The sequence below is a fragment of the Fringilla coelebs genome (assembly GCF_963513975.1).
Source record: "Fringilla coelebs genome assembly, chromosome: 1".
NCBI lineage: Eukaryota > Metazoa > Chordata > Aves > Passeriformes > Fringillidae > Fringilla > Fringilla coelebs.
Window position 1 is genome coordinate 14,130,041 of NC_140028.1, and position 23,631 is coordinate 14,153,671.

Genomic DNA, 23,631 nt, shown 5'->3' on the forward strand with positions numbered 1-23,631 from the left:
CTTGGAAGCTTCCTATGGCAACTGTTTGTATCCCTGACTTCTCTTCTTTGTTGAAAGGAATAAAAAAACCTCACCTGTCCAATCTTGTGTGTCTGATCTCTGATTCTGTACCTGAGATTAGAAAAAGACTACTTTTTTTTTTCCATTGCTAAGTATCTGTCATGTTAATATGGGACAGGGAATGCAGAAAGAAGTCTGTGTAATTGATGTTTCATGTAGAGCTTAACTTAATGTTCCTTGTTCATTTTGTCAAGGTTTTCAGAAGAGCACTTCAGAAATATTTGTGTTTATGCAAGGGTGAAAATTAGTATGTTAACAAAAAGACAGCAAAAGTACATAGTCCAGCGCATTTTTACCTTAAAAAGTACAAAAGTACATAGTCTAGCACGTTTTTACCTTAAATACTTGTGAGTTCATTTGGGAGATATGAGGAGGGGAGTGTCTGTGAATCTGTCTAAAATTTCTAGTGTTTTCAGTTGTCTGCTCTTCTTCAAAATAGCAGAGAATTGAACTCATCTAATGAACTTGGCTGGGCTACTTTAAGAAGTACTTATTGAAGAAAAAAACCAGCTTGTTCACATTTCTCTGCCAGATTGAATGTAAATTCTTGGACCACCCATAAGCAAAACTAATAAATATGTTCTTTAGGTGCACCATGAAACTTAGTTGCTGTAGTTGAAAACAGCCACTCTGTTCTTCAGGTTAATATAATGCTAATATTCTGTATGGCAGTAATAATCTCTTAGGATAAAAGTGGGCAGGTAGCATTAGTTTCCATTGGAGGTTGCTAAAAAAAAATATGATTGAATGGTTTGGTGTGTTTTCTTTCCTAGTACAATCTTTTGAAAATAAAGGAAATGGGTAAGCCTTTGTATTTGAGGTGTAGTTGTTTGGAATGCATAGAGGTTTGGGATTTTCTTGACTTTTTAAATAAAACTTGAAGTTTTATTTATCTGGAAAACTGCTGGTTGGCATGAGATCAGCACTTTCAAAATTAGACTTCTAGGTACTTGATACAGAAAGACTAAAAGATGTCGTTTTAAATCTCAGATTTGAGAGGGAGCAAAGATTACTTGAAAAAAAATCCTGGAAAAATCTTAAGACTTTTCATTTAAATGCCTGCAAAATAATGTTGTCAGATCTAATCTGCAGAAGTAGATAGTAATCCTGTGAGGACAAAGTTTTCAATCAATTTTTCTCTGACTTGTGTTTTGAAAGATAGGCAAAACTCAGCTTTTTTTTTTTTTTCTGGCTGCATCAGAAACTTGACCCCAGAAAAGAAAAAGAAGAAGTTTGGTTAAGACCAAATGCTCAGTGAGAGGATTGACCTTTGCAGTATTCAGAGGCTGTATTGCCTGTGACAGAGAAATAATGGGCAATAATTTTTCAGAATGAATGTTACCTGCTAGGGAAGATTATTAAGTGAAGCAGCGTGGCTCAATGGAAAAGTGCTGGGAGGGAGCCTCCGGGGTTGTCCAAGTTTTGGTTTGTTCAGCTGCTGGCACTGATGTGAAGGGGTTTAAAATGTTCGAATTCTCCTTTGAATGCCCTTTAGCAACTGCTTGCACATAAAGACTTGCCATTATATCTGCCTAATAATGGTCTTCTGAAGAAAAGCTCAGACAGAAAGCACAGTTAAACCTTGCTGTTGCTATTTGAGAACTTATTTTCTTTGCATTAGTAAGGGATAGTTGATATAATAATATGTACATGCTAGAAGTCAGTTATTGAAACAGTAGAAGTAGTAGCATTTTCTTCTATTACAAGGGAATAATGTTTTTTATTAAGTAGAACAAAACTTAAAAGACTGGATTAGTAGGCACACAAGTTAGTTTTGCTTGGGGAGAAGAACATGCTGCCTTGAAACGTATTATCCTGAACCTCTAGGTGACCTAAGTCTTAGAGCTGACTTGTATTAAAAAGTCTTAATCCATTCCTTATTTTTGAATCAAGTTAATAATTTAAAGAAAACATTAAACTTACACATTTTTGTTAAATGGAAAGCCAAATGACATGCATGTGCATGGAAGTTTAATTTGTCTGTGACCAAATGATTCTTGTGGCAGTATTGAGTACATTCACTCTTACTTGTACAAGTTGTACTACTTGTACAACTGTCAGAGGTAGAAAGTTCTTTATGTTGTATTTTATAACATGTGGGTGAAACAATATTATATACAGAACTGAAAACCATGGACTGGTAGAAGGAAGATGTGGTATCAAACTGTACCTCCACGTAACTGCTGTATCTCTTGAAATTCTTCTAGGGTTATTTTGGTATGCCTTGTAATTAATCACTTTGTTTTCTCTGGAGCACTGTGTCCTTCCCATGTTCTAGAGTTGCTTCCTGTTGATTATTGGACTTAATTCAGCTGTTAGGGTAGACTTTCTTCTGGAAATTCAGCCAATTATTTTGTGCTTCTCAGTACTAGGAGTGGTATTGCTCTGTTGATTTCCATCTTTACAGTATGTTTTATCTGGCAAGGAATCTTTCTCAGAACTTGTCTCCACCAGACATAGTCTACTAGTTGCACATAAGCCAAAGTTTGTTACAAAAATTGAAATGCTTAGGACTCACAGTGTTTCAAGTAAATGCATTTTAATTTATTTGTACTCATAAAATGTATTAATATGTTGTAAGGGGCTGAAAGTGCAGGAGTTTTAATAGAGCTGCCTTCAGAGTAATTTCCTCCTAATTAGCCCTTTAAATTGGAAACTAAAATAATAATGTCATATAACTGTGTTATTAAGAGCATGTCTATGCTGTAAGTGTATAAATTAGCCAAGCTAAAAAAAAAGGTGTTGCAATATTGAAGATGAGAATTGCAATTAGAGCCAATGGGAACTTTGTAATTCAAAAAAAACTGGGACAGACAGCATCCCAGTAGTGCAAAAATCCCCAAATACTAACACTGGGATGGCTGTGTGCTTCTGATGGTGGATGTCTTTACCTGATGGAGAAAGTGTCATGGTCTTTAGGAGTAAGTATTTATGAGGATATGGAATTTTACACATTGCCAGTACTAAAGGTGAAGTAGTGGGGGAGGAGGCAGTGAGAGTCCATGAATAACTGAGTAAACTGTTAAGCTGTGCTAATCAATGAGATCAAGGTTGCAGTGAGACCTGTGGGTGGGTACAGCTCTCTGCCAGTCTGAGTTTCCACAGAAATCATTAGCTTTTTTAACTTTCATGTTAAATCAAACTCTTGCTATTTTCATAGCTCAAAGTAAGCATAATGACATAGAAAGCAGTAAGGTTTTTCTTTCATTAGAAGTGTATTACAAGCATGTAAAAAAAGGCTTTTTATTGTTAATCCCTGAAAGAAACAACATGTTCTGATGTATGTTTTCAAGGAGCATTGAATCTGGGTTTGGGTTTTGTGTGAGTTCAGTAGCAGATTTGCAGTTCCCTGCTTTTTTATTTAGGGTTGGTCTATTTTTAGTAAAACTTGAGCGTGTTCAGGCAACAGAAGAGCCCTTACTAACTTAACACCTTGCAAGTATTGTTGGTTGGATCTGCCTTTTCTGGGAAACAATCTTACTCAAGGTGCAAAAGCAATCTGTAGAACTTCACTTAAGCCTGTGCTTTACTGATTTTTTTGACTTGACACCACAGCAGTGAAAGTGGAGTTGTGGCTGTAGGCAGAATTTTGGGCAAGTTGGATGTAAACTTGGTCTTTCCAGTAGCTGGGTTTGGATTTATTTTGGCTTGTAGAAGAGTCTTTGAGGCAGAAGTTAAAATGAATTTTTCCAGTACTACCTTCTGTACCCTGGCTCCCTGTTTAGCCTTCTGTTCTGTACTTGGACTAATGACCTTGCAGTAAATCAAAATCCTAGGCTGCTTTCAAAGCAGTGTGGCCAGCAGGGTGAGGGAGGTGATTCTCCCCCTCTACTCCACTCTGCTGAGGCCCCACCTGGAGCAACATATCCAGCTCTGGGGCCCCCAGCACAGGAAAGGCATGGACATGTTGGAGCAGGTCCAGAGGAGGACTACAGAAATGATGGGAGGGGTGGAACACCCCTCCTACAAGGCAAGATTGAAAAAGTTAAGAGTTTTCCAACCTAGGGAGGAAAGGACTCTAGGGAGAGCTTATTGTGGGCCTTCCAAGTATATAAAGGGGGCTTACAGAATAGATGGGAACAGACCTGTATCAAGACCTGTACTGACAAGACACCTAGTATACTGACCTAAATAAATTATAGTTTGTTCTATGGGCATGAATAATTTTTATCCCTAAAAAGCATTAGTTTTCATCTTTGATCTTTAATACATGCTTATTAATTTTTATTAAATAAGGTATCAAAACTGTATATTAATCTGCATGACCTGCTGTATTTCTTTGGTCATCTTGATTTATTGCATTTATCCACAGATTTATGGTACTGGCTGCATAACACCTGAAAATCTTATCTTAATGTGGTTCTACCTGGGAACTTGGTGATTGTGTCTAAAATTTCAGTTTAATCCCTTTAGTTAATTTTATAAAAATAAGTTCTTTTCCTCAATACACTTTGGAAAATATCCAGGTGCCTGCAAAATTTGTTTGTGCTTAGTGCCCTGCATTTCAGTGTGGTATTGGCTTGAGCTTGGGGCTGCACTAAGCATGCCTGGGTAGTTTCTGATTTGGAGCTAATTTACATCCAGGTGTCCTGGAGCAAACATTTTACTTACAAAATTGCACGTAGGTCTTGCTCTGTAGGTCTTGCTCTAAGTGCTTTGCTGTCCTTTATGAAACCTTTTTTCTCTCCTACAGTTGTGTGCATTGTTTACCATTTACAAATGTTCTCCTTGTGGATGAAGTCCACAACAATGTGTTTTGTATTTAAATAAAAGGCGTCTTTACTAGAGTCCAAGAGAAAATCCTGTTGAAATCTGTTTACTTTACAATGAGCATCATCTAGAGTAGATGTACAAATTCTATTCGTTCCTGATGTTTAGAAGTGAGATTGTTCATCTGGAACTAATAGCAAGGGTTATAAATATAAATAGTAAGTTCGTAATGTGGTGTTTTGGTATGTCAGCTTTGCTTGAGGTACAAAGCATTAATTATAAAAGTGTTTTAAACACATCAAATTACACTGTTAAACTAGTTGCTGGGAGCCCTTGGGAAATTTGTTTAAGCACTTTTTTTTTTCCTAAACAATGTGTGCTTGTAAATGTGCAATAAAATATAGTTACCACAACCTTTTCAATTCTTTGAAGATCATATGCAGTCGTCCACAAAAAATGCTAAATATAGCTCTTAACTTTCTAAGCTGAAGTTTTCTACATGGGTCTTAAAATAAGTGTTTATATGACGAGGAGTAAGTAGTTCTTTTTTTAAAATTTAAGTCTAGAGCTCCTTCTGAATGTGGTGCCAGAATTCCTCAGTCTGAAAGATGACTAAGAGCTTCAATGATGAACACATGGAAACACAATTAACCTGTTTCATGTTATGGATAACCTCCCTGATTATTTGTTACTATGTTACCTTTCCTCAGATTGTTAAACTGGCTGTTTATAGAATGCTTCCAAAAAACCTTCAGAGAAGAACTCTGATGCAGAGGCTACACCTGTTCCCCGAAGATGTGAGTAGCCATGCAGTTACATTTTCATCCTTGAGTTATATATAGAGGTGAAGAGAGAGTGTTAGCAATAGCATCCGTGTCATAAGCAAATAAATTAAAAATCACACTGCTTTTTTTTGTATATATATTTCTATGTAGCTAGGGTGTTTTCCATATTATTTCACAGCTATTCAAGACATATGAGATTGGTGTATTTAGGTCAATTTAGCATGAAGAATGCAGTATTATTGACAAATTTTGGTCTGGCTTTGTGGGCAGGGGTGTTGTTTGTAAAATAGTCAAGTAGTTAAGACTATTCTCACCCTTCTCAGGTTATTCCAGAAGATATAGAGAAGAACCTTCTACAAGAGATTCCTCAGCCACGTGCAGTCCCCAAGAGGTTAGATGAATATACACCAGAAGAAATTGCTGCCTTTCCGAAGGTTTGGACTCCGTAAGTATCTTAGATTTTTTAAGAGGACAAATTGACTGAATATGTATAATGTAGGCTCCCACATTATTAGTAAGAAAAAAGTAGTCATTCTTCTCTAGGTAATTTTTTTTTGGAGAGACGACGTCATTAAAGCAAAGAACAATGGTTGCTAAAATTTTCTATTTCTGTTGTTTTGTTTTTTTTTTTAATAAGAAAAGCTTTACTTAAAATCTTATGTTTTCAACTCCCTGCTTCATCAAAATGAATACAGTAAAAACCTTCCTTACCTGGTTTGAGTTGGATGTGCTCTATAATGCATAACTGTTAGCCATAGCCAAAGGAAATGCCACTCAGGCCTGTAAACTTTCAAAAGCTTATTAAAAATCACTTGTACTTAGGCTCCTCACCTTAGATAATACTAAACTCTGTCTGTACATCTCTTCTGCATAATGGAAACATCTCTGTGTTACAGTGTCTGTTAAGGAAACAATCCAGCAAATACATTACACCCTCTTCTGAGCTGAAACAGGGATATCTGTTTTGACTTCTTCTGACCAATGTCAGTGATAAAACTTGGTATATTTGCTTTTATCCTCAATACTAAATGGAGCTGAAATTCCTGAGACCTCCTGGTTTCTATGAGATTTCTGTGCCCTGAAGAAGTTTAGATTCTGTACCATTGACCAGAATTCTGCATTAGGTAAAGCTGATAAGCCTGTCCCTGTCATATGGTGTGCTATAGTCTTATGTAACTGTGTTTAGTATGAAAACTGATGCAGGTTCTCCACAATAATTTAGCTTGAATGATGAGCTGGCACTTAGTTTTAGCTCACTAATTGGGAGTATCTGTATTGTCAAAGGAAATGGTGTTGTGCTGACATATATCCCATTAAAATGCATTTCTTTGTCCCCACACACTACCATAGTTCATCTCCTTAGGACTGAGCCACCTTAATTTTGTTGACTTGCAGGTGTGTGTGGCAAAGGACAAATAAACTTGATGGGATCTAATTTAGTCATTGCTGTTAAAATAAGTTTTGTAATACCTTCATGTCAGCGTATTAACTTTGGGGAAAATCTGCAGATAAGAACACTACTGCAGTTAGAATTCCCTTCCCGTAATTTCTTGGAACATTCCCTCTGAAGGAATCCAAACCACAGAGAAAATAAGCATCGCCTTTTTTTTAATCTTTCTGTCCTCTTCAGTCTCATCTGGATTGATTGCTGGTAACTGCACTCTGTATACAATCTTCCTCCTTGCCAATTCTGGGGGCTGGGGAGTGCAACTGCCTTAGAAGTCATAGAGCAGTTTTGGAGGCTTTCAGCTCAGTGCTTCTCCTGTGGGAGAGCTGGGTAGCTCAAGTGGGTATTATGGTGAGAAAAAACAGGAGATAGAGGACCTGAGAGGAACAGAATAGTGGGTGCATGATGAGTGAGAGAGTGCTAGAGCTAAGTGGAAGTAGTGGGCTCTGGGTGGGGTAGGGAAAAACAAATGGGAGTTTGGAGAAATTTAATGCTCTGAGTATAAAGACTGGGGCAGAAGTTTCCCTTCAACCAACTACTCCATCTAGAGCCACATTTAAAAGCTTGCAGGCACACCTAACCCTTGCTGTGTCAGACTTTTGTCCCAACTGCTTTTATGCTCTCAGGAGCTGGTAAGATCTGGCAGAGGGAGAAGAATGAAGATGGTTATCTTCCATCTCTCTGCTAACTGCAGGGTTCATCACTGCTGTAATTTCAGCTTCTTGTCCTACCCTGCAACCAGACCATTGTTGGTGTCAGATAAATTTTAATTTAACCTTCAGCTCACTTTTTTACCAGTTTTCATCTTGGGAAGAGTTTCCAATATGAAGTAATGGAAAAAATAGTAATGTTTTTCCTGTCTGAATGAAAAAGTGTATTTGATTCTCTGGCACTCAGATTTCAGGGCTGGGGGGGGAGGAGGGCTTAGTTGGCAAATAAAAGATGAATTGAGCAAATTTGGTAAAATGACTTTCTGATGTGAAATATCTTTATATTTTTTATATTTAAGTATATTTTAAATAATGTTAATATCTTTATATTTTATATATATAAAGTAAAATATCTTTATATTTTATATTAAGAGGTCTGTAAAGGGAAATTTAAATGAACCATAATCATGTACCCACACTGTTCTGATTAAAATGCCAGCTGGAGTGTCTGAGAATAGACAGCTTTGCACCAAACACATTCAAAGAAAGGGTGTGTGAGTATGCAGAGGTAATAGAATCTCTATTCTGAGTTTTTTCAGTGTGTGAAGCCATGGAAGAAGTAGTGTTGGCATTATTACAGTACTCCTGTGAAAGACTGGAGAAGGAACAAAAATATGAGTATTTACGTAGTCTTCTTTTTAGAGGCATATAGCACTAATATTCTTTTAAAAAGAAATCAGAAAATGGACAGCTTTGTTCAAAAAACCAAAGAGGAGTTAGGTTAAAATATTGTTATATAAATGTGATAATTTGAGATGTACTGAGAAAACAAATATGTGACATGAAAATTACTTCAGAAGAGAAAATGTAAAGGGAACATGAGTTCTTTTGTAGAAATCCAAATATTGCAAAGATATTTGTTTCTCAGAACACCAAACTGACTTTCTGTTTGGGTTCCTTGTCATTTCATTCTTGTCAGCTGACAGGCTGCCCAGGGAGGTTGTAGAATCTCCAGCCTTGGAGATGCTCAGAACTCACTGCAGAGTTCCTGAGCAAGCTGATGCAATGGTGAAGTTAATTCCTCTTTGAGTGGAGTCCTTTCAGATGCAAATTATTCTATGGTTCTTTATATATGGGGAAAGTAAACAAACATAGTAAAATAGATTAATATTTTAATAAAGTGTGTTTAAAAAACCCAGTGCTTAGGTTGCTAATCTTATTAGTCCTGTTTGGCTTTTCCTTGGGCTGTTTGTTACTCTGCACTAGGATCTTAGAAATCTGGGTGAGAACACACAGTGCTAAAACGAGTAGCCTGTTCTTGTCCCCTGCATTCTGCATTTGGGATGTAAAAAGCCTTATTGTGGGCTTGATCTGTGAGCTTCTGCAGAACCCATAGATAGCTTCCATGCAGTATGAGCAGTCCTTACAATGAAGCAGAAAATGAAGGACACAGAAAAGCTTTAAACTCTTTTTTTCTTCTTCTTCTAAATATAGTTTTAGTAATTCTTCCTGCCTTATGTGACTTTTGGTTTTGATTATTATTTATCTTCCATGAAGTTTTGAGCCTGGTGACCAACCTATTTTGCAAAGAGTAGATGTTCAAAATGGAATGAAATATCTCTGAGAGTGAAATGAAATATCTCTGAGATTAGAAAAGGGAGGAGTGAGAGGGAGGCAGTGTTAATGGTTCAGCTTCTTTCTACAGAAAAAAAAATAGTTGATATTAGCCCTTTAAGATACTTTAAGGGAAAAGATCACATGAAAAGCAGAGCTTAATTAAAGATATGTAAGTCTATAAATACAGATAAACACAATTATGAGTAGAAAATTAATCTTTGAGATTTTATCTTAAAACTTATACTCAAGAAATGTACCTTACTGTGTATAAACCAGACATAAAATAGATAATAGGGAATTAATGTAAATAGCTGAATTTATATGAGAAAATACTGATAATGGGAAGAAGATATCCTTTTTCTCTCTAATTGGAAATAATACTGTAAATTTTCATTTGGAATGTGAAGAACTTGCTCGGTGCTGCTAATGTGTTTGGACGTTTTTGCTATGTTTTGTGTTGAATAATCTTGCTATAGAGGATTCTTTAAAGGCTGTTTTGCTGGTAGCTAGAGACTCACCCACCACAGAGGAATACACAGTATGCATGTGGGACACTAAAATAGAGAAATTGTTTTAAGGATAGCATAGGTTTGGAAACAGTAAATCATTTGGGTTTCAGTGGCAAGTTTTTCCATCACCTCTCCTTCCACCATGACAGGGACATCAAGAGTGATCCTGCTCCATGAAAGTGGAGAATTAAAAGTCAGAATAGTCCTAGTCAGAGAAGCTTTCCTGGAGCATTCTTTCCTTTATTCCTAATCAGAGCCAACTGACTTTCCAACTTGTCCAGAGGTTCTGACTTAGATCCTCCACGGAGAGGTTCTGAAGTGGGATGGAAAACCATGTAGATACAGGGAAGTAAATTATGTCTGTTCTAGACATACTTCAAGGTGAGAAAGATTAAAAACAAGTTCCTTTGACAGAGTTTGATCTTGTACTATGAATGAAACCTTTATTTGAAATGTGTTTGAAATTTCAGATTGTATGTCTTTTAAATGAGTTTCAAGCTGAAATCATCACAGAATTCACCAGTTACATATGACTAAGCAAACAGTTCTGTTCCATGAAAGCAAGGATACATCAGATTCATGGGCAAATTTTCCTGTTATATACCATTTGAAAGTTGTTTAACTGTCTGGGTATATATGTGTTTTGAGACAATTTTAAAGGCAGGAAATTGTATTTCAAGAAGTATTTAAATAAGAATGTAACCAGATACAGCAGCCCTGTGTTGTTCCAGTGAGATGGATGCATTCCTGGGAGTTTCCCTTAAGAAAGCAGAGCTGTCTGATTGCATAGAGTGTGTTTGGGCTGGTGCTGGTGTGCAGGCTGAGTGCCTGGTCCCCTGCCAGCCCTCCTAGGAGCTCCCCTCGGGCCAGACAGCTGCTTACTTGTCCTTGAGGGAACAAGTTCTTCTACTTTTGAAGTTTTCAAAACTTGATATATTGTAAACTCTGCAATTTGCTTCTCAAAAACCAAACACCTTCTTAATGTTTATATTTCTGAGTAACTTTCCTGATTTCTGCCCCCCATCTGTACATCCTGCTTTGAGGCAGGGGCCGCAGAGCCTGTTCTGAAGAAGCCATGATTTTGTTCCAGCCAAGCAGCGTGGGTTAGTCAGGGTCCCAGTACTCACACTGCTTGTCATCTCCATGCCATGGCACACAGATTCCTGGAAGTTCGTCAGCAACACTCTGCCTTTGAAAGCAGAAAATCACAATGTTCTCAGAGACAAGTTTGTAGGTGAGGAAACACAAGCAAATTGGATGCCTGTGAACTGCAGATGGCTCTGATAATCCTCTTCTGTGTCACTCCAGTTCCTCCCCAGTTTTGTGTCCTTAAAGCCAGACTCAGGCAACCAGAAGCCACCTGTGATGTTCCCAGCAGACAAAGTTGTGGGCACTGGTAAACAGAAAAGTTTTTGGGTTAAAAAATCCTTTCAGCCACCACTTCCTTTTCTGTTTTCTTAGAAGAACTGCAGCAGTACTTATCTTGCACAATTCTACAATTTCTAGTGCAAGTTTCTGGTTTTAGTTACACAGATTATTTCTGGAATGTAATAATTGAGCAGAAGAAGCCAGAGATATCCTAATTATGTGCCTGAAAGGATGTTCTAAACAGTACTTTTATATGTGCAAGATGCTCAGAGGTTTTATTAGGTTTTTTGTCTGTTCATTTCTTCAGATAACTTCAAGAGGAGACAACACCAGAAGACACTTCACATTATATTCACATCATATTTCTCTATATATTATATAGAGAAATTACATTTGGAGTTATTTCCAGTGATTTGCCATGTTACAAGTTATAACTTGCAGTTTTTACTACGTTTATAATTTTTTTTTCTCCCTACAATGAAGTATGAGGTAAAATAAAGGAAAAGCGTAGTTGCTCTAGTTACCTTGAGAAGAGCAGAGGGAAAGTCATAAAGCCATCTTTAAAGATAGTGAGGTCTTGAGCCATTTTTGTAAGGACCATCTCAAGTTTATTTATTAGCCTTTAAAAATTTGGTACCAAATTAAATTTCTCCAGTCTTTTTCTTAGTTCCTGTTCAGTTATAGTGTGTGTCTTCAGTGCTCATCTTCTCTCACAAAGCAGCCTAGCATGTAGCAGTGTTGAGAGAAGACTTGGCCAACACAAACTTCTGTAAAAGACTGCAGCCAGTCCTACTTTTTCATAAAAAACAAACTGTATAAACCAGGAAAAAGCTATCCTGCCAATCCAGCCCAGCTCTGTTCCAATGTACTCTTTGAGGAATCCCTCTGGCAGTTCATTTTCTGTGGCCTTTTTGCCTCTTGGTAGAAATTACATGAGCTAACTGGAGATCATTAATCCCCAATCAAATCTAGTAACTATCACTGGTAACTTTTGGAGTTTTTTATTAGTAAGGGCATAAAATGTCTCAGAATTTTGTGTAACAGATTTGTGTTCATTTAAGAGGAGATTTGGAGGTAACCAAGTCCCACATTTCAGACTACCAGAGCTGGATCTAAATTCCTGTGCAAAAAGCCACACAGATACTTAAGAAGAAAATTGCTCTCTTTGTTTTAGCTGCAGGCAGCACCTGGACACTAATCAAGAAGGGTCAGTAACTCAGTCATCTTAAAAATCTAACACATCCATGTTCAGAGTGTTTAGCCTATTGAGTTCAGTTACTGGCTTTTCTCTGGCATGCCTAAAACAGATCAGTGCTACTGATTCTCATGCCCTTTACCTGGGGGCAGCTTAAGTTGTTTCTAAAACAAGAGTTGAAGATAAGAGATAATAAATGGGTAACTGGGCCCTTTTACTTGAACTTTCTGAAGAGGTTCCCAAAAAAAAAGTTCCAAAGCTACTTTCCCCTTCCCTTAAAACCTGTTTATCTCATATGTGAGAATAGAAACTAAATGAATGGAAATTTGACAAGGAAGAGGAGAATGGTTGCATATGATATGTTGAACTGCTTGCGCAGATGAAATTAGGGTTAGATTAATGTTTAATCACTCTTTTATAAATGCCTAGATTTCCCTTTTTCACTTCTGTGGCTGACAGTAAGTCTGGAAAATATTTCACCATTTCTTCACCCACTTGTCTGTTTATTTGAAGAATAACGTAATTCTTTGACCAAAGCCAAGTGTGCAGTGCTGCTCTGTATACAGTCCCGTAGTTTCTATCAGAATATATAACTAAAAAAGTAACCTGCTATTTTCAAAAAACATCATCCTAACAAGGTGAAGCTTACGAGTATAATGCATTGATTTATCTTAAATATTTTTCCAGACAGAATTCATATAAGCAAGATCAAAATCAGGGATTTACAGTAAGTTTTAAAAAGCTTTGGTCAATTTCGCTTGATTTGTTTTTACAGAAACTGAGGTTGTAACCACTTTATTTTAAATTTTAATAAGCCATTCTTCATTTCACTCAGAGTACGTAAATGCATATCAGATAACTTGATAAGGACCATTTTTAAAAATTACAAGTGCTAGTTTTTATGCAGAGAAAAGCAAACAAGTTGCAGCTGAGAACCACAAAATAGGCATCTTAAGTTTTGTTTCTGCATAAAAGGATTAGTCACTGTAGCTGTACTGTCATAGCAGAAGAAGACAAGAGTAAGAAAAACCTTTTCTTACTGTTGTTACAAAATGCAGCTTCTGTTACTGTGGTTTATTCTCCAAGCAAAATAAGTTATACCTGTAGAAGTGCTTTTTAGACAAGACAACAAGTCTGCATGAGAACAACACCAACATTGTGCTCCAAGCAGAGGAATTGAGGGTTTAGAAGAGGCCACAGTGTGAATTGGAAATGTAGTTGAAATATCCTTATCTATTTCACTGATTATTTTACCAGAGGCATAGAGCTAGCATGGGATAATAGGTACACCTTGATTAGAAGAATGATTCTTCTCCCCCCCCACCCCAGCACCAAACTGTTGATGTTTGAGTATAACCACACAATTTGGTTTTCCAGGGAATGATAGCAATGTCTGATCCTTGAGTTTTGATTTACTAGTGTGGTTAGTGAAAAAGATGAAAGGTATTCAGAAATCCCCTTTAGCTGTAGTCCCCTTACATAATAGCATTGACTTTGGCACAACTTGCAAAGTGTTCCTGAAAAATATATATATTCCTCTTGTTTCAGAATTTACAGTAAATTTTGTCTGTGTTGAAGTTTTTCTATTTAGAAAAAACTTAAATACTCAAAATTTCATAGTTTATTAATAAAATAACTTTAAAATGTGTGCCAGATATACAACACATTTCATGTTGTGTGTATTGTGTGCTAATTTTATACAAAACCAAATTATCTGGAACCTTTTGTTATACGAAAAGGCTAAAAGCCACCTATTGCCCTTAATAAGCACATATGAAAGATGAGCCATAGAACCATTCTGTGTAAGCAGACAACTGTCATCAGTTAGCAATAATTCCACATGCCTGTGATGGTAATTTCCAGAATTACGGAGAAGAGCATCGCAGTAATACAGATAGAGCGTGCCTGCCAGCACAGAGTAATGGGATCAGAGTGGCTGAGGGCTAGTGGCTCAGAGTGGCATGATCAGCCCACAAAATCTTCTCACTAATTGGTCTTCCCCAGTCTGCCATCTGTTCAAAACAGTGTTCTTTATAAACTCTCCTAAATGAGAACTTTATGAGCTAGTGGATATCGCTTGTTAAGTACTTTAAAAATTAGGGGTAGGTTAGAAGTACTTTAATACCAATTATTTCTTTGTTCTGGTTTTTCAGCCAAGTTTGGAGAGATTTTATCCTTGTTGTTTCCTAAAATTCTTGAAACTTGTATAAGGTAGAGCTTCTGTAAAACTACACAGTCATGCTGAAGTCTCCTTCAGCCTTTTGGGGAACACTACACTGTTCAGGAAACAGGATGGGGGGAAAGGGGGGGAAAAAGGCTGCTGGATGAAAAACTAACATAGCAGCCACAGACCTAAAACCTTCTGGGGGTGAGTTACTCTTAAAACATATTGATAACTGTGGGTTAAGACCAATATTTTTTTGGTTTTGTTTTTGATTAATAACCTATGCAGATGGGAATCCTACCAGACATTAAATTTTTCAGGTAATACAAAGTGTTGTACAGTCTGTGAATGGAAGAGATGGATGTGCCTTTCCTACATGATGGTTATTAATTTTAAGGGGGTTTTCATGCATCTGGAGTGCTTTCTCTCAATCATGGAAGCAGTAAAATCTTAACAGAATTCTAAGCCTTTACTCTTCAAATTTTCTTCTTGTACCACATCTCTCATCTCAGTCACTGTATTAGCCTGTGGCATTAGTTAGCCTTAAGGCACCAACCTTTGACAGTGCTAGTGCAAAATGCTTTCTGAACACTCTTTGTTACTGCTGCTGAGAGTGCAGAAATTCCAGGGAACTTTGGGTCATGTGCTCCAGTGGTGAGATGATTGCCTGTAGGTGAAGAGAAAATTGCAGTTTGGGACAGAGCTTCCATACCAGGTGTGCATTGCTGAGTCAAGAGCAGGTATTGACAGGTCACTTCCTGTGCAGCACTGACTGCCTGGCTCCTCAGCAGAGGCAGGTTTGAAACCATTAGCAGTCATTAACACAGGCTTGCAAGCACACAAATGACTGTAACAGCACCATGAGATTTGACTTCATAAAACTTGTTTTGAAAAGTCTCAGACAGTGCAATGTAACAGCAAAGCCCTGTGAGTAGGGATTGTTTGTGGAGAGATGGCTAATCCAGGGTTTTTGAGCTTGAAAGATAAGTCATGTTATCAAATGGTGTTTTATCAGCAGCATGCAATAGAAGAATCTAGGGAGGTGTTTCACTTCTTTTGGAAGAAGGAAGGGCAATGTTGACTACATATTATATTGTTGTGGCTAATCCCAGTGCGTTTAGAAATTCTAAGAAACAAAATCATTTGGATTAAAATACATAGTTTTGAAGAGGTATCTGAGTCATTAAAAATGAAGAGAACATATTTTTTAAAACATTGTCTGGATTGTAAAATAACTACTGTACATATAGAATAGACAGTGTCATATATTACTCTACAGCCTTACCTTTATTATTTCTTTGAGGTTAGTAATGCTAACTTGTCTGTTGTAAGATGCTACAAGGTTTGGCTAGAAATGAGATGGTGAAGTTGTCCAGTATATTTTTGAAATCAAGTTAGTTGCACTATAATACGGACTAGTGGTTACTTAGATTTGGCCTTCATAGAGTAACACACAAATCCCTTATTTTATTTTTTCTGAGGCTGTTTTATGTCCACAAAGCATTGCTAGGCAAAGGGAAACATCATTGCTGGAATGTGCTGACAAGAATTTTATAAAGATGGAGCTGTGCAGCAAGTCTATTCAGAAGTAATTGAAATAAATATTCACTCCAGGAGTTTAGAGTTGAACACATTTAACTGTTGCAGAGGGTCTCTGTCCTGTCCTTCCTCACAGGAAAAATACCCTTGAAAGAGGTTATTTCACATCACACTGAAAAAGAATATTGAATATACTGTAAAGTGGGAGGTCCCATCATAGTTGCAGATATGCAAGTAGGTCTTTTTGTGCTGTTAGTTTCTGTTTGCCATCTGAGATGTTCAGAGGCTGAGGTCATAGCTTAGTGAGCATTTTTTCTGGCAATAAGGCTCAGTTTTAATAATCATCTATCAATTTTCCTGTCTCTCCTTTCTGCTTGTGTGGCAACAGAATGGAGAATCAGAGAACTGACCTAGGTTAAAGACAACCTTGTTTTATGCAGCTGCACAAAGGGGTGTGTGTATGCTGGAGTTGGTTGGAGTTGCTAGGGAAGCACATGTATGCTCACCAAATTTCAGTATTAATTAATGGCAGAGATGCCAGCACTACACTCTGCAGTGCTTTTCAAAACATAACTGTAACTCCTAAATCTGCAGAGACACTGAAGAGAGAATTTACAATGGCGAGCTTTAGCCCAAGGACCCAAGTCTCTTCAAGTCATCCTTAAAGTCCATGAAGAAAGGCAGGACTTCTTCATGTTCTAGGGTTTAGTTTGACCTCAGTCTTATTTCATGAAGTGGAGTACAGAGCAAAGTTACTGTTTTCCTGTAAATAAGAAAACTCTCACGGTCCATTGGGTTTTTTTCAGCATCGCAGAGTGTAGGGCTGCCATCATTGTCAAAAGACAGCATCTATATGAAATACATTAATTCTGCAGAGTTTTGGAAAGCTCTCTACCAGTTTCAGTGGGGACCACTAAGACCCTTTTGTTTCCCATCACAAAGGCTGATCCTAGGAGCTGGACATATGTGCAGGTTTATCTGTTCTGTACGTTTCAGTGGCTGTGGATTATTAGCATTTCACATCAGCTGTATTTCTCTTCTGATAGCTGTGAGTATGGATAAAAATTGGGAGAATTTATGGAATCACAGAATTGTGAGGTTTGGAAGGGACCTATGGAGGTCATACAGTCCAACCCCTGTGCCAAGGCAAGTCCCCTAGAGCAGATTACAAAGGAGTGTATCCAGGTGGGTTTTGAGTGTCTTCAGATAGAATCCCTGACCTCCCTGGGCAGCTTTAACAGATTTAAAAGCTGTAATCAGAGTTCAGGACCAGCTCTTCTGTGCCTTTTACTCAGTGGTAAAGTATTTGTTAAGAGAGAAGCACTGAGAGGCCTCCTGTAACAAATGGGTTACTGATTTAATTTGCTGAGTATTCTGCCTAGAACTTACAGAACTGTCTTAACACTTTTTATGTGGAGTATAAAAATGTTAGTGAGACAAATATTTCTTATATATTTTGGTGGCAGACATCTGCTGCACTGACTAATGTTGGATATTTTCAGTGAACCCATAATAGTTTGCATTTCAACATAGATTGCAGAGACATTGGTTCCCACATTCCTCCCTTTCCCTTTGTCTTGGAGTCTCCTGTCACTATACAGCAAAGCTTTTTTTTTTCCCCCAAGAATGTTACTTTAAAAATAAAAAGGAGAAGCAGCTATGGGAAGTCTTGCTTTTGGGTGAATTTCTGAACTGTCTGTTCTAGGAGATAGCATTTCCTTTGTTCCAAGAGCATAAACTCAGGCCTTTGCTGAGGAAAGGCAAAAGCACTGCCATCAAAGAAGAAGACTCTCACATGGATTTGTGTCACGTATCAATGAGCAGTTACCCATTGATGCTCACAAGTGGTTCATAATTCTCTCTGAGTAGACAGCATTTTTATGGGTTCATATTCTTGGTCTGACAAAATGCCTATAACACTTTTGCCAAAGGCAGTGTTTTCCAAGGCTTAGCTTTCCTGGTGCCAAGAATTCTTCAAAAGCAGTCCAAAAGCCAAGTACTAGTGGGCATAAAAAGCCTACTGTGGCAATAGAAAAGGCTTAAAAAACTTTTGTATTTGTTCACACAAGTGTTTCAGTGTGGAAAATCCTGTCTTTAAGCTTCATTAACTTCATAAGACTGCAAACTAAGAGTCCAGTGTTTGATGCATTTTTATGCATTTAAATTTTAAGACAATGAGCATTAAAGTTGAAATGCAGATTACAAGCAAGCAAGGAAAAAAAAAAGATTTTCACTCCAGAACAGAGTGCTGTGAGACCTGCAGTTCTGCAGCACTTCAGCATAACCCTAGATGGAAGTTTTAAGGGAGCCATTCATAGAAAAATGCAAAATCCTTTGAGCAGTGTACAAGAGAATGGATTGGTCTCTAAAAAGAAAGAGTAATAACTATAAGCTGCAAGACAAGGATGTCTTAGCCATGCTGCGTTGACTAAATCTTCCAGCACTATCCACCTGTCTAGGATGATGTAGTGATAAAACTTCTAAGTCACTGCTGAGAATTTTTCAAAATCCCATACTCTTACTACTCTACAAACAGTTTGATATAATGAAATACCTATTCTGGCATGCAGGGTGAGATCTGAGTAACAAAATGTGGAATGGCAGAGAGGCTGGAGCCAGAGGTTGTTTAAGGTCCCTTTTGACCCAAACCATTCTCTTGATTCTATGAATATCTCCAAGTACTGAAGTCTGGGATTCTAGGAAATGTGACATGACTTCCCAGGGCACACCAGCCATCAAACATTGAGTACATTCAAGTTCAACATTAGGCAAGGATGTAAACAGCATATATGGTGCTTGCAGCAGTTCTGTCGTGTGCAAAAGATACGAGTCCAAATATTAATACAGAATATTCTATTTAAATGGGGAACAGAGCAGCTTTGTGATTCATTACAGCACGAACACTAGCTCTTCTTTATACTTGTTGAGTAAAATTCACACAATTTTATATGCTACTCTTGAAATAACACAAACTGAATTCCAGACTTGCTTTCATGTGAGAACCTATGGGCTCATACAAGAGTTGTGTGGGTGATTTCACTTTGCAGTGCTATTGCTTGGCAAAATCTGAAACTGCAACATAGGACTAAACAAGTGTTGGATTTCTATGTGGCATCTCTGCAGCCATCTGAACTCTCAGTCTTTAAAGTAAGCTGTCTGCTTCCATTGCTGTCTGCTTTTTATTTCCATTATTGAGCTGAATTACAGATAACATGTACCACCTTTGGAAATTTGACTTGGTTACTGTAGTGGTTTGCAGGTTTTCCTCTATGCCAGAATTTTTCATTCAACTTCATGGCAAATCTGGCCCTGTATTCCTTTAGATGTCTCTAAAACCTTTGTTAATACCTGTCTTGTTGAGTCCTGGTGAGTTCCCCAAGCTGTTTTGATGCACAGATGAGAGGAGCAGTGAGGGGCATTGTGTTCCTGCAGGCTGCAGCTCTGGGTGGGATGGAGCTGCGAGGGGCGGCTGCTCCGTGCTGGGCACCTCAGGGACCCTGACCTGCACTGGGTGACACCAGGTGTGTCCTAGGCACCTCAGGGACCCTGACCTGCACTGGGTGACCCCAGGTGTGTCCTGGGCACCTCAGGGACCTTGACCTGCACTGGGTGACACCAGGTGTGTCCTGGGCACCTCAGGGACCCTGACCTGCACTGGGGGTGTGGGAGTGACTGGGCAGAGTCCAGGATGTGCAGCTTCTCTGCAGGACATGTAGATGTGCATCTGTTCTGCAAACTCAGCATTCTAAAAGCCAAAAGCTGGTCCGAGCTGTGTAGTTTCAGGCAGAATGTGGTTCCTGCAGCCAATGGATGTGTGGCAGGCAGGGAGAGAGATGTGCCTGCATAGGAGATCACAGAGGGTTGCAAACAGCAGTCTGCTTCTATCTAAATGCTTTCCACATCTGCCATCCAAGCAAAGGGGATTGCAGAACTTTTAAGATTCAAATTAGGTTTTTTTTTAAATCAATTGTTTTAACTATTTTAGTAGTGTTGTGATGGACTGTGCTGTTAACTAAAACTTACCACCTTATGCATGGATTATTCAGTTTTTAGAAGTGGAGACAAATCAGTGCCTCTGTTTAAAGCCTGTGAGACTCCATTCAGTTCAAGATGGTTTTTTGTTTTGCTTAGGAAAGTAGGAGTGACCAACTAGTCCTGATGTCTGTAAATTCTTAAAGATGTTAGTAAATTTCTTTAATTTGTTCTGTCTTGTTTGTGTAATCCAGAAAATATTCTTTGTCAAAAAAAAACTTCACCAGAGTAAGGAAATAAAACTAGATGAGGCTGCTACTGCAGCCTTAAAGCAAAACCACTGTAGTGCACATTCATTTCTTAAAATAATTTCTTTTTTCCCCACAGACCTAAAGATTTTCGAAGAAAGTAATAAGAATGGAACAAGTGCCATCAGGAGTGTCTCTCCTCCTTCAAAGAAAATTCTTCTAATATGGAAGCATCTGTGCAGCTCAGTCAGCCCTTCTATACTGAATGTTTCTGACAGCTGTTAGCAGATTTGACTTGGTAAGATTATAGAAATCACTGTATTTGAAACAGCTAAGATTAGGTATTATCTTCTCAATGCCATCTGTACTCTGCATTGTATGATCTGGTATTTTTTCATGACATTTGATTTGATACTGTTATTAAAGAATTACTGTTATCAAAGAAAGAACCTTTGTAATGAGTATTTGCATCTCATTGAAACAATACATTGACTACTGCTATGAAGTAGCTCACTGCTGACAACCCAGTATAGAACAGACTTCCTTCAAGTGCTTGTTGAAACAACAGGCATTAAAGGCAGAGCAACAGAGAGATACTTTTCCTTTTTCCCCCCCCTCAGCCTCAATCTGATTTTCATTCAAGAAAATTTTTGTATTACAGAACAGAGAAGCAAATGAGGAAACCAAACTTAAGTGTTGAATGATGCAAAAAAAGTCTTAAAATTCACTTCACTTTTGCAAGCTACTTGCCTGAAATTCCTGCCCACTTTCCTGCTCTGAAAACCCTCAAGCCAAAGCTGTTTTAGAGATAAATAAAGTACTGGTTGCTTTCTGTGTTGTAGGAAATGCTGGTACGTTATTTGCCAAATTTTACAATGTCTGGTGAGGAGAATTTGAGTGTTCTACATCTGTTTCATACAAGTGCCATACAGGAAGAAAACCAGTTGTTTATCTATAACCACATTTCTTTACATGAAATAATGGTTTGGTATTGGGCCTTTCTTTGACATTCAGATGGGCTTATCCCAGGAAAAATTCCTATCTAGTGAATGTGCAGCCTTCACTTCCAAGTTCATTACTACCCTGCATTAACTAGTGAGAGTATTTTTGAAAGGCCTAGGTTGCAGTAAATGCTCTTTTCTGTGTAAGGACACAGTACACAGTTTATTGGTAAGATCTGTGTGGCATCAACTGTTCCTCATGTGCTGAATCCTTTGGTCAGCAGCTTCAGTTTCTTAGGTGGTCTGGAAAAAATACAAGACACTCTTGATTATTCAGAGACTGGATTTTGGAGAAAATCTTGACTGAATCAGTCTTACTTCTTTTGGCAGACATACAATTCTTGAATAGTAATTTTTTTATTGGGTAGAGCAGACAGTAACTAGTTAGTTACTCTTTATTACCAAGATAGGTCCAGCAAGTGACTGTATATGATTAGTGATACTAGAAGCATTCTGGTCAGCATGGTGCCAGTAAAAGGCACAGTAAATTGAAAGTTAAAATAAATTACTACTGCAAGTGAAGCTTGTGGTTTAGTATATAAATTGTTACAAAATTTGAATGAGTATGGCCGCTTTATTTTCCCAAGTCATTTGTTTAAGTCACTCCATGTACATCATGTGGTGTGAGGAGGAGGTGGCAGTGGCAGCCAGTTGTGCAGGTGTCCAGCACGGGGGATCCCTCAAGCCCAGAGCACCCAAATTCCCTGTGAACTGGGGGGTGCTGTGCTGCTTCCAGCTGCTCCCCCAGCCCAAGAGACTAATGTGGGAGCTGTTAGACTGGCATAGCACAGGTGACATTGACTGCACTCACAAGCACCCTCAGGGATTTGGTCAGGCTGTTCCATGGAGTAGGTAACACCAATTGCCTTATTTTGATCAGTTTGATTATGCTGTATCCCTACGTCCCTGGTGTTGCCCTGTGGTCTCATTAGTCTCTGTGGGCCCAAAAGAGCCTGAGATTTGGATATAGTGTTGCAGGCCAGCCAGTCATGACTAATATATTGTGCACTGTTAGCAGGAGACTCAAAGTCTTCCAAAGACAAAGCGGTCAGAATTGCTTTAAAACTGATTTTTTTTCCATCAGTGACCTCGGTCACTTCCACAGGACCTGCAGGTCAGCATATCTCAAGCAGAACTCTGAGCTGTGTCAGTAGAACACGGATGGGAGTGGGCTAACCAGGGAGGGACAGAGGGAGTTTGCAGTTGGGGTAAATTAACATGGGTGTTGACAGCCAGTGCCAGCAGGGAAATTACCCTGTGACCCCAGGCATTATTGTATTTAGTTTCAATAATACCTCTGAGTATCAGTTGCATGTGCCAGGCTGTGGTACCTGCTTGTGGCCAAGAGAGCAATGCTCACATGGGGCCTCAATGTTCTGCTGCGGTTAAGCTGCTAAAAAATAAAGTCCATAAACTACATTATACTTTTCTATCTTCTATCTTAAATGCAAGTGCAGGTAATGAAATGACATTCAACTCACATTCTATCAACTTTTATTGCCTTTCCCCAAGAAAATGGGTGGAGTCAGAGGTGAAAGAAGTAATGGGAAAAGAGAACCTAGGAAGGTATCCAGCCCCCCACCAGAGCCTGCTAGTCACATGTGCAAATCATGTGTGCTACTAATGAGGCTGAATGCTAGGTGAGATAATTGGAGATTACACAGTAAAGGTACCCACTCATCTTCTTCCTGGTGAGCTAAGGGAGCTGCTGGCAGTGGTCAGAGGCCAAACCTGACAGGCTGTTCTTTACTGTAGAATATGACTAGACCCGCTCCCAGTCAGGGATAATCAGGGGGATGGTCCTGAGATGAACAAAACAGCCTCTCCATGTCTGTATAGGGCTGAAGAAAAAGTCTTCCAAACCTATGATTTCAACTTAAATGGCCATTCCTGAGTTAAATCTTGCTCAGTCCTCAGTGCTGTTCAAAGCTGTTTATGGAGTCTCTTTTTAACTTACCCTGTTTGTAGATGATGAATTGCTCTGTGCTCAAGTTGGGTTGGTGTTTTGCCTTCCTCTCCTCATTAGCTGATCCAAGTTGCCATCCCAACTACACCTGCCAGTCTTTTGACTCGGGCATGTCAACATGAGGAATCTCATCTGCAGTTGGTACAACTACCTCAGCTCAGTTACTATCTGCATTTGTCCATATACAATTTAAAAATAAGGCTAAATAATGTTTATACTACATCTTTTAAAATAAAACTGTTGTCCCAAAGTGTTGAAAACAGGAAATGTATTTTCTTCTCATTACATTCTGTTCCCTGAAGATCTAATGCAATTATTTTGAGTTAAGAATCAAATGAATACAGAATTACCATACAAAAGCTTGCCACTTTTATTTGCGTACAAAACAGAAATGAAAGAG

At 38.4% G+C, this 23,631-nt stretch overlaps 1 protein-coding gene across 2 annotated transcripts in view; it reads left to right on the top strand.

Moving 5' to 3' along the window:
- Positions 1-20,713, top strand: part of MRPL13 (mitochondrial ribosomal protein L13) — a gene marked incomplete at its 3' end in the record, with an annotated part of 28,820 nt that extends 8,107 nt beyond the window's left edge. Inside the window, exons 5-7 of one of the 2 annotated variants that reach the window (XM_084216190.1) lie at positions 5,481-5,567; positions 5,879-6,000; positions 20,404-20,713. In XM_084216190.1, the coding sequence (XP_084072316.1) occupies positions 5,481-5,567; positions 5,879-6,000; positions 20,404-20,428 (234 nt within the window). Of the gene's footprint in view, positions 1-5,480; positions 5,568-5,878; positions 6,005-20,403 lie in introns of those variants that run through there. The other variant, XM_084216191.1, reaches the window with a different exon arrangement.
- Between the last annotated feature and the right edge of the window lie 2,918 nt (positions 20,714-23,631).